The sequence below is a fragment of the Chiloscyllium plagiosum genome, unplaced genomic scaffold, assembly GCF_037043375.1.
Source record: "Chiloscyllium plagiosum isolate Xiang-an unplaced genomic scaffold, Cpla_swu_hap1 HiC_scaffold_15, whole genome shotgun sequence".
In the NCBI taxonomy this organism is placed as follows: Eukaryota; Metazoa; Chordata; class Chondrichthyes; order Orectolobiformes; family Hemiscylliidae; genus Chiloscyllium; species Chiloscyllium plagiosum.
Window position 1 is genome coordinate 23,618,510 of NW_028270153.1, and position 12,109 is coordinate 23,630,618.

General features: G+C 43.8%; 1 protein-coding gene across 1 annotated transcript in view; it reads left to right on the forward strand.

Annotated features, from left to right (window-relative positions):
* Window positions 1-1,408: 1,408 nt before the first annotated feature.
* ntsr1 (neurotensin receptor 1 (high affinity)) overlaps window positions 1,409-12,109 on the forward strand; it is a 49,032-nt gene continuing 38,331 nt past the window's right edge. The window contains exon 1 of the mRNA XM_043710614.2: window positions 1,409-2,130. Coding sequence (XP_043566549.1) covers window positions 1,474-2,130 — 657 coding nt within the window. The 5' untranslated portion in view covers window positions 1,409-1,473. The remainder of the gene's footprint in view (window positions 2,131-12,109) is intronic.

A 12,109-nucleotide genomic window follows, 5' to 3' on the forward strand; every position in this document is an offset into this window, starting at 1 on the left:
GTGTCAGAAATTGAACATTAATACAGCGGCGTTCAAACGAATTGCACATCCCTGTGCCTCTGCAGTAATTCGCTCCTTCATACTCTTCTGTGATTTGTCTGGGCAAATGTGTGTTCCAAAATTTGGGAAGGAGTTAACTCGCGGTGAAATCGGTGTCTAAGATTTTTTTTTGCAGGCTATAAAGCGATTAAATACCTTTATTGTAGACGAACTATTCGGGGTGGTGTCAGTATCTGGAAAATAAAGATGAACTTTCATCTGTACGATTCCCAACCTTAATCTTCATTCGTCTCTTTTTAAAAAATCTCCAACTCAGTTTTCTAATCCCCATGACCGTTTCTCACCTCGATTTCCACAGAATCGGGAGGGCGGATGGAGGCATTATTAAAACGTACCTCCCGTTAGCTGCTCTCAAAACCCCAGCAGAAGAAAATTACACTTCCGCCCAGAAGGGATGGGCAGTGTTTGAAAGGATTTATTGGTGTCTTGCCCACATTTGAGAGAAAGTAAACCGAGGGGCTAACTATTTATTTCACAAGGCGGAAGGTAAACCCTTCATCACTCGCAGGATTTTCCCCTCGCCTCAATACGAAACCGATTCTAGGCACAGAAGCTGCTGGCCACTTACAAACCGTTTCAGGTTATCTCCGCCAGAGGATTCTCTGTCAGTGTAAAACCAGCTACACCTCCCCGAACCTGGTGTCTATTTCACAGGAACCTCAGAATCTGGGAGACTCCCAAGTTCCGAACGCACCTCTGTGATCTCGGGAGCAACTTGCAATAAGTCCGTCTGCCCGAAATGCCAGCTCGCCGAGAGGCAGGGGGAAATTGTTGAGGTTGGCGGAATTTCCAGACACCTCCTTCCCCCCAGCCAGCGAACCCCCCCGGTTCGAAGCCCTGAGACATATGGTCAGCACCGGTCCCCCCTCGGAATCCGCTTAAACTACGAAGCAAAAACATTTCGGAAACCAAAAATCCGAAACAAGATCTGATAAAGCAGACCGCGCTGTGGGGAATGTTTGAGAGGGATTTTACCAGCGCTGGGGAACTGGATACACACACGGGAGCAGTGTCATCAGGGCTTCTGTGCTTAAACAAAGATACCCTTGCTTGTTTTTTACCCCGGGGAAGGCTCCCACATCAAACCCAAGATCAGATAGTCCGCACTTTCCAGATTGATTCCTCGTCTGGTGTAGCTGCCCCATCCAAGTCGGTTAGAGCGTGGAACCAATATAAATTCCAGCTCATGTTCTCTGCTTTGATAGCGCAGCGTCTGAGCCATTTGGTCGTTTCTTCTGGAGCAGCTCCTCCGCTCAGTGCGTCACCTTCCGAGGAAGGTACTCGAGGGGCAAGCGAGCTATAAAAGCCCCTGCTCCATTCGCCAGCAGCCCTGGCATCAGACTGAGCACTCACTCAGCTCCCGGACTGCAGCCCAGTCTCTCTCTCTCTCTCACACACACACACAGACTGAAAATGAGCCTTCAGTTAAACTCCACTTTGGAGAAGCACGGTGTCCTTCCGCCTGGATTTGGCAACAGAAATGTGAGCCAGGAGGAGCCAGGAGCCGGGGGCAGCGACCTGGACGTGAATACTGACATCTACTCCAAGGTGGTCATCACTCTGCTGTACCTCGGCCTCTTCTTCCTGGGCTCGATGGGAAACTCGATCACTATGCACACCCTGGTCAGGAAGAAGACTTTGCAGAACTTACAGAGCACCGTGCACTACCACCTGGCTAGCCTAGCTTTCTCGGACCTCCTCACCCTGTTCCTGTGCATGCCCATCGAGCTCTACAACTTCATCTGGGTGCACCACCCCTGGGCTTTCGGAGACGCCGTCTGCCGGGGTTACTATTTCCTCCGGGACGCCTGTACCTATGCCACGGCGTTCAACATCGCCAGCCTGAGTATCGAGCGCTACCTGGCTATCTGTCACCCGTTCAAAGCCAAGACCCTGATGTCCACCAGCCGCACCAAGAAGCTCATCTCCATGATCTGGCTGCTCTCATTCCTGCTGGCCATTCCGATGATATTCACCATGGGTGAAAAATACGCCACCAACGTCCCTGACCCAAATGATTTGATCTGTACCACTATTGTGGAGGAATCGACTGTCAAAACAGTCATCCAGGTGAGCAGCTGGTAGTGTACACGCCGGCACTGACCGCCAGTATAACTCAGAGCGAACCAGTTGAACTCCCTGTGATCTTTTCCGCTTTCCCTACTTTGGCGTTGATTTAGTGGGCGGCACGGTGGCACAGTGGTTAGCACTGCTGCCTCACAGCGCTAGAGACCCGGGTTCAATTTTTTTTCTTTTACCTTTTTTTTTTCCTTTTTTATTCAATTTCCACCACCAGGAAGAACCTTCTGTTTATTTTTAATTTTTTTTTCTTCTTTTTTTCCTTTTTTTTAATTTTAACCCCCACACTACCACCTAAGTGCGGTAGTGCTTATTTTATCCCCAGCACCCATGGTGTGTGTGTGCAGGTGTGAGACACAGTGAAAGACACAAAGTGCACCAATCTTTATTCAATTGAGACCCGGGTTCAATTCCCGACTCAGGTGATTGACTGTGTGGAGTTTGCACATTCTCCCCGTGTCTGTGTGGGTTTGCTCCGGTTTCCTCCCACAGTCCAAAGATATGCAGGTCAGGTGAATTGGCGATGCTAAATTACCCGTAGTGTTAGGTAAAGGGGTAAATGTAGGGAAATGGGTGGGTTGCGCTTCGGCAGGTCGGTGTGAACTTGTTGGGCTGAAGAGCCTGTTTCCACACTGTAAGTAATCTAATTTGGCGTTGGTTCCCGAATTGTCTTTCTTTGATGTTTAGTGATTTCCTTAAAGACACGTCTATCGAAAGCAGGAGTTATTCCAGCTTTCAATGTGGTCCTGATGAAAGATCACTCGACCTAAAACGTTAACTCAATTTCTATACAAATGCTGCTTGACCGACTGAGTTTTACCAGAATTTTATAACAAAATCAAATTTCCAGGATCTGCAGTACTTTGTTGCAATTATATGGTCGCAATTTAGTATTGAAAAGTTGAATTGTATGATACTTTGAAATAGTTAACTTCAAAGAGAAAGGAATAGATGTTGGTTTTTTTGCCATGATTTATCCTTATTTCTGACTGTTATCTTTAAAATGAATCAAAATTTGCTTCCTATACTCAGTAACAGGAATAAATCATAGCTTACAAAGTAATTCTTAATAAAGTAATTATGTGCCTTTGGAAAGTATGCATCAGAATACAAGTCCTTACATTTCTACCAGAGAATCTTTCATAAAAGTGTATTCATAAATTATGCTATTTTTGTAGCGATTACTTCAAGATATTTTATTGGAATCAAATGTTTAACTAACCGAGCTTGCTGAATCAACCTCTCTTCAGGAATACAATCTGCACAGCTAATTATGAAAACTTGTGAAAAGCATGAGTATGAGAGGTTACATGAATAACTGAACAGTTTGTTCTATTATGCCTTTCTAGCATGTTGGTCTTTGATGTTTGTTGTTTCAACATGAAGTGGAATGAACAGCATTCTACAAAGGGCAGACAATCACTCAACTGGATTACTGCCTGTTGAGGATGTAAAGCAAAAACTACCCCAAAGAGTGCAGTTTCCCCAACAATAATATGAAATGGAGAAGTTAACGGCTTTGACAATCTGGTTGAAAGTAGTCAGATATTTCTCATTGCCAAGAATTCCAAGGCTATCCTTTCCATTTTTATTTCTGGAGTTTCTCTCTTTTGCTGGTTACATGGACACAGAATTCCTTTCTTCCTTATACATTTCTCATATTCATGTCAGGTACATAGAGATAGATGAGCACTTTTGCAGTACAGAATTGCATGTGGACTTGTTGGGCCGAAGGGCCTGTTTCCACACTGTAAGTAATCTAATCTAACCTGTTGGTTCCCGAATTGTCTTTCTTTGATGATTAGTGATTTCCTTAAAGATACGTCTATCAAAAGCAGGAGTTATTCCAGCTTTCAATGTGGTCCTGATGAAAGATCTCTCGACCTAAATTTAATTTAGGGTGGCACGGTGGCTCAGTGGTTAGCACTGCTGCCTCACAGCACCAGGGTCCCATGTTCAATTCCAGCCTCAGGTGACTGTGTGGAGTTTGCACATTCTCCCTGTGTCTGCGTGGGTGTCCTCCTGCAGTCCAAAGATGTGCAGGTCAGGTGAATTGGCCATGCTAAATTGCCCATAGTATTAGGTGCATTAGTCAGAGGGGAAATGGGTCTGGGTGGGTTATTCTTCGGAAGGTCGGTATGGACTGGTTGAGCCAAAGGGCCTGTTTCCACACTATAGGGAATTTACTCTAATTTTGTGTAGAGCTTTGATTCTTTGGAACAAAGAAGGCAAATGCAACAGATGCTGCACTTTTATTAAATGGATGCTGCCCAAAATTCAGTAGTTCCATTTAACTGTTTATTTTAACATCTCTTTATCAAGTTGCTTGCACAGTGCACATGAATCTGTGCTGAAGTAGATCATTTAGTCATGCCTCCTGTAATATTGCCAGCTTGCTGCTTGTAGGGGATTGCACTTGGCTGGTGGGTAAGCAGACAGCTGACATTCACCACATGTGTAGGTTGGCCATGGCATTTTGAGAAGACACATGATGTCACTATGGAGAAAGCTGAGATGTTTTGTGCATGATGTGATGGTGTACTCACCAAGATGTGGAAGGGATGAAAATGTGATGTCGATTGTTCAGGCACTCTCAGGTTCTTTAATGTGCCAAAGTGATATTAGTAATGCGTGTGTACCCTTCTGACATAAAAACGCCAGATGTCACTTTAATAAATGACACAGCCAACATCTACCAGAAATATGCACAGAAGATAAATCATGACGTTAGTCAAAGTGCAATGCTGATTTGGCACCAGAGCTGCCATTTTCCAGACTGTGCTCTCAAAGTCTCATTCTGATGTGTTCATTTGGTATTGTGAAACCTCCATCCCCACCAGCATTATCTAAAGTGATCAGGATTATAAGAACAAAGAAAATGTACAGCCCAGGAACATGCTCTTCGGCCCTCCAAGCCTGAGCTGATCCAAATCCACTGTCTAAACCAATTCCTAAGCATCTAATTCCTCTGCTCCCCACCTACTCATACATCTGTTCAGACGCACCTTAAATGAATCTACCGTACCTGCCTCTACTACTTCTGCTGGCAATGCATTCCAGGCACCTATCACCCTCTGTGTAAAGTAGTTTCCATTTGTATGCCCCTTAAACTTTTCACCTCTCACCTTGAATGCCAGACCTCTCGTTATTGAATCCCTCACCCTGAGAAAAAGCTTATCTCTATCCACCCTGTCCATACCCTTCATGATTTTGTAAACCTCAATCAAGTCCCCCCTCAACTTCCTTTTTTCTAATGAAAACAGTCCTAACCTACTCAACTCTCTAAATGCGGCTGAACCAAAGTCTTTTACCATTTTAACATGACCTGCCAGCTCTTATACTCAATATTCCATCCGATGAAGGCAAGCCTACCAAATGCCTTCTTGACCACTCTATCCACCTGTGCAGCCATCTTCAGGGTACAATGGACCTGAACTCCCAGATCTCTCTTTGCTCATCAACTTTACCCAAGGCTCTTCCGTTTACAGTATAGTTCGCTCTAAAACTAGATTTACCAAAATGCATCACCTCACATTTACCTGGATTGAACTCCATCTGCCACTTCTCCGCCCAACTCTCCAGTCTATCTATATTCTCCTGTATTCTTTGACAGTCCCCTATGCTTTCTGCTACTCTATCAACCTTCTTGTCATCTGTAAACTTACTGGTCAGACCAGCAATGTCCTCTTCCAGATCATTTATGTATAATACAAACAACAATGGCACCAGCACTGATCACTGTGGAACACCACTGGTCACCTTTCTCCATTTTGAGAAACTCCCAACTGCTACTCTCTGTCTCCTGTTGCTCAACCAGTTCTTTATCCACCTAGCTAGGACACCCTGCACACCATGTGACTTCACTTTCTCCATTAGTTTACCTTGGAGAACCTTATCAAACGTCTTACTAAAGTCCATGTACATGACATCTACAGCCCTTCATTCATCTTCCAACTTGGTCACTTGCTCAAAGGCCTCTATTAAGTTGGTAAGGCACGATCTCTCCCACACAAAACCATGTTGCCCATCACTGATAAGCCTATTCTTTTCCAAATATAAATAGATTTTATCCTTACTACCTACTCGGCAACTCTCCCACCGCTGACTTCAGGCTCACTGGTCTATAGTTACCTGGAATGTCCCTATTACCCTTCTTGTACAGGGGGACAACATTAGCAACCCTCCAGTCCTCCGGCACTTCAGCTGTGTTTAAGGATGCTACAAAGATATCTGTCAGGGCCCCAACTATTTCCTCTCTTATCTCCTTCAGCAACCTGGGATAATTCCTATCAGGTCTTGGGGATTTATCCACCTTAATATCCTTTAGCCTACCCAACACATCCTCCCTCCTTATGTCAACATGATCCAGAGTAAACAAACTTCAATCTCTAATCTCAACATTCATCACGTCCCTCTCCTCAGTGAACACAAGTAATCATTGAGAATCTCACCCATTTCCTCAGGTTCGACACACAACTTTCCTTCCTGATCCTTTAGTGGACCAACCCTTTCTCTAGTTACCCTCTTGCTTCTTATATATGCATAAAATGCCTTGGGATTCTCCTTAATTCTGCTCGCTAAAATTATTTCATGACCCCTTTTAACCTGTTTGATTCCGTGCTTAAGTATAGTCCTACTTTCCTGATATTGCGCCAAGGCCTGTTCTGTTCTTAGCTGCTTGGACCTTACATACGCTTCCCTTTTCCTCTTGGCTAGTTGCACGATTTCGCCTGTCCTCCACGGTTCACGAATCTTACCTTTCCTATTCCTTGTTTTCAAAGGGACATCCTATCCTGCACTACCTTCAAACTATCTTTGAAAGTCTCCCACACATTAAATGTGGACTTCCCTTCCAATAGCTGTTCCCAATTCACATTTCCCAGCTCCTGCCTAATTTTGATATCATTAGCCTTGGCCCAGTTTAGTTCTCTTCCCTTAGGACCACTCTCGTCTTTGTTTACGAGTATTCTAAGACTTACAGAATTGTGGTCACTAATCCCAAAGACATCCCCCACTGCAACTTCTACGACCTGGCCTGGCTCATTCCCCAACACCAGGTCCAATTTGACTCCTTCCCTCGGACTATTGACGTACTGCTCTAGAAAACTTTCCTGGTCTCTCCTTACAAATTCTGCCCATCCAGACCTCTGATACTAAGTGTATCCCAGTCAATGTTGGGAAAATTAAAATCTCTCATCACCACCACCCTGTTGCCTCTACATCTTTCCATAATCTGTTTACCTATTTGTTCTTCTACCTCACACTCACTGCTGGGAAGCCTGTAATACAGCCCCAACAATGTAACTGCACCCTTCTTATTTCTCAGCTCTACCCACAATGCCTCACTGCTCAAGCCCTCCACAGTGTCCTCCTTCAGCACAGCCGTGATATCATCCCTGACTAGCAATACAATTTCTCCCCCCGTTTACTTCCCTCCCTGTCTTGTCTGAAGCATCTATATCCTGGAACATTTAGTTGCCAATCATGCCCTTCCTTCAACCAAGTCTCTGTGATCGCAATAATGTCACACTCCCAGGCACCAATCTAAGCCCGAAGTTCATCTGCCTCTTGCTGAGATATTTGTATCATTGATAGTCACAGGTGATGTGCCAGAAGACTGGAGGTTGGCAAACATGGTGCTACTGTTTAAGAAGGATGGTAAGAACAAGCCAGGGAAATATAGGCCGGTGAGCTTGACCTCGGTGGTGGGCAAGTTGCTGGAGGGAATCCTGAGGGACAGGATATACATGTATTTGGAAAGGCAAGGACTGATTAGGGATAGTCAACATGGCTTTGTGTGTGGGAAATCATGTCTCACAAACTTGATTGAGTTTTTTGAGGAAGTAACAAGGAAGATTGATGAGGGCAGAGAAGTAGATGTGATCTATGTGGACTTCAGAAAGGCGTTCGACAAGGTTCCTCATGGGAGACTGGTTAGCAAGGTTAGATCTCATGGAATACAGGAAGAACTAGCCATTTGGATACAAAGCTGGCTCAAAGGTAGAAGACAGAGGGTGGTGGTGGAGGGTTGCTTTTCAGACTGGAGGCCTGAGACCAGTGGAGTGCCACAAGGATCGGTGCTGGGTCCTCTACGTTTTGTCATTTATAAATTATTTGGATACGAGCATAAGATGTACAGTTAGTAAGTTTGCAGATGACACCAAAATTGGAGGTGTAGTGGACAGTGAAGAGGGTTCCCTCAGATTACAACAAGATCTGGACCAGATGGGCTAATGGGCTGAGAAGTGGCAGATGGAGTTTAATTCAGATAAATGCGAGGTGCTGCATTTTAGGAAAGCAAATCTTAGCAGGACTTATACACTTAATTGTAAGGTGCTAGGGAGTATTGCTGAACAAAGAGACCTTGGAGTGCAGGTTCACAGCTCCTTGAAAGTGGAGTTGCAGGTAGATAGGATAGTGAAGAAGGCGTTTGGTATGCTTTCCTTTATTGGTCAGAGTATTGAGTACAGGAGTTGGGAGGTCATGTTGTTAGGCCACTATTGGAATATTGCGTGCAATTCTGGTCTCCTTCTCATCGGAAAGATGTTGTGAAACTTGAAAGGGTTCAGAAATGATTTACAAGGATGTTGCCAGGGTTGGAGGATTTGAGCTATAGGGAGAGGCTGAACAGGCTGGGGCTGTTTTTCCTGGAGCGTCAGAGGCTGAGGGGTGACCTGATAGAGGTTTACAAAATTATGAGTGGCATGGATAGGGTAAATAGGCAAAGTCTTTTCCCTGGGGTCGGGGAGTCCAGAACTAGAGGGCATAGGTTTAGGGTGAGAGGGGAAAGATATAAAAGAGACCTAAGGGGCAACTTTCTCACGCAGACCATGGTACATGTATGGAATGAGCTGCCAGAGGATGTGGTGAAGGCTGGTACAATTGCAACATTTAAGAGGCATTTGGATGTGTATATGAATAGGAAGGGTTTGGAGGGATATGAGCCGGGTGCTGGCAAGTGGGACTAGATTGGATAGGGATATTTGGTCAACATGGACGGGTTGGACCGAAGGGTCTGTTTCAGTGCTGTACATCTCTATGACTATATTCACTATCCTCCTTGCATTAAAACTATATGCACTTCAGGCCATTACTTCTTTTGTTTTCATCTGCTCTCTGCCTACTCTTCCTCTTGGTAATACTAACCTCATGATCCTTACAGACTCTAGTTTCCATCTCACTGTCTACTAGTCTTCTCCTCTGATTCCCAGCCCCCTGCCACATTACTTTAAACCTCCCCAACAGCAGTAGCAAAAATTTCCCCAAGGACATTCATTCCAGTCTGGTTAGTCCCACCTTCCCCAGTACCTGAACCCCTCCCTCATACACCTTCCTTCAAGCCACGTGTTCATCCTGTCTATTCTTTCATTTCTATCCTGGCTAGCATGTGGCACTGGTAGCAATCCTGAGATCACTACCTTTGAGATCCTCCTCTTTAACTTTTCTCCTAGTTCCCTGAATTTAGCTTTCAGGACCTCATCTAGTTTTTTACTATGTGCACAACGACAACTGGCTGTTCACCCTCCCCTTTCAGAATGCTCTGCAGCCGATTGGTGACATCCCTGACTCGAGTACCTGGGAGGCAAAATTCCATCCGGGAGTCACATTTTCAACCACAGAACCACCTATCTACTCCCATTACAATAGAATCCCCTATGACTATCCCCTATGAGTCTTTTTCCTTCCCTTCTGAACAGCAGTGCCTACCACGGTGCCATGATCCTGGCAACTGCTGCCTTCCCCTGGTGAGCCATCACCCCCAACAGTATACAAAACACTATACCTGTTTTGGAGAGAGATGACCACAGGGGACACTTGCACTGCTTTCCTACTCTTTCTCTGCCTTTTGGTCACCCATTCACTGTTTCCCTCAGCCATCCTAACCTGCGGTGTGACCAGTTCACTAAATGTGCTATCCACGACCTCGTCAGTATCACGGATGCTCCACAGTGAGTCCATCTGCAGCTCCAGAGCTGTCATGCGGTAAAACAACAGCTGCAGCTGGACACACTCCTTGCAAGTGTAAGAGTCAGGGATGTCAGCCACGTCCCTGAGCTCCCACATCAAGCAAGAGACACAAGCCATGGGTCTGAGGTCCCCTGCTATTGTAAGCCTTAGCTTTATATCATCTAATGAAATCCCGTTGCTTAAGTGATTCTGAAAATATTGGTCTGCAGGTTTCCCTGTCCTGTACATGAGGTACATATTAAATACTTAACATATCTCTTGTGTGTTTCCTGAAGCAAGAAAACCAAACAATGCACTTAAATATATGAAAGAAAAGAAAAAAAACTTCCCTTACAGAGTCCTTTTCTTCTGGTTTGAGGAGGGTGGGGGAGGGAGACACTACACATGTAGTATCTCACGTTTAGCCGCTGCCCAAATATATACTAAGTCCTTACCTTCCAGACAACCTCCTGGTTTCCATCGTCACCTCCGCTCTGTCTCCCGTTGCTCCCGGAAGGAAAAAGGATTAACTAAAGGGATTAACAACCACCGACATGCTTGTTGCTGGATTTTGGCTGTTGCTGCAATTCTGTATTCTTTAGATGCATTATGATATTTGTTAAAAGTCTGGCTGTTGCTGAAGAACTCTCCTGATGATATAAATATTGGTGTTTAAATACTTGTGTACTCATCAGTTGCTCAAGATATGGATAGACTACTAAGCCACTCTTAGAGTTGATCTTAGTTTATAAATTATGAAATTGGGCATCAAGTATCTTGTTTATTGTAATCACAAAAATGCTGACATAGTTCCTGGGGACAATATTATGAGAAACTGTTGTATGTTATTGAAAGGGATTTGTTTACCCAAAGCGTTCCACAGTGCCACAGAGACCTGACATTTCAGTTAGTGGAAGATCAAAGTCTGTACACGAAATTGTGCATTACAAAGACTTTTTGTCAACTAATGTCTCGAAAGAAGATTTGGCCCTAGTCTTTCAGCCACGTGTAACATCAAATCTATCATCCTTCCAATACATTGCCTGTTTTTTCTATGATTCCAATAATCTGTTTTCAACCAGTCTTCTGGACAACATCACCCTCTGTGTAAAGAAAAACTAGATGACTTTTGCTGTAAAATTGGCCTCAATGATCTGCATTTTCTTTTCCCATTGCTTAAGTGATTCTGAAAATATTGGTCTGCAGGTTTCCCTGTCCTGTACATGAGGTACATATTAAATACTTAACATATCTCTTGTGTGTTTCCTGAAGCAAGAAAACTCCGTTTTGTCATTATTCCTTATAACTCATCGCTGTACCACAGGGGATCAATCTTATTGCTGTTCTGCATACTACCTTTAAAGTTTGTGCTCTCCTGATGCCATGGTAACCAGAACTGGACAGAATAGTTCAGGTATAGCTTTGTATAGCCTTCAGTATGACATGTGGGGACATTTGAACTAAGAAAATTGTAATTGACTAGACACTGTATCTTAAAGCTGTTTAAAAGTTTTAATTCCTGAAGATTGAATAATTTTGGCATAATGAATTCCTTGAAAGTTCATCTCCAATGCAAGTATTTTGATAAAAGTCAATTTGTTGATGTAACTTGCCTGATTATATAGTGGTACTCAACCTAATGGCAAAAGAGGAGTAGCCTTGGTAATAAAAAATGTGATTAGAACCTTGGTGCAAAAGGGCTTAACCTCAGAAGATCACGAGGTGGAATCAGAATGAAATAAGTTGGAAATAGCAAAGGCAAAAAAAAAAAATCACTGATAGCACTAATTTATGGCCCCCTTACAAAACATATAATGTTGAGCAGAGTTTCAGTTTGGTATATTTATTGCTGCTAAGAAATGTTTGATCTCTATTGATTTTATTTTGTTTGCTACAATAAAAGTTTTAATATAAAATCTTGTCATCTGATTATTTTCATTAGTCATTGAAAAATTCTTCCCTTTTAAAATTATAATCAATCTCTATAGGGAATGTGACATAACATTTAAGATGGTTGTATTAC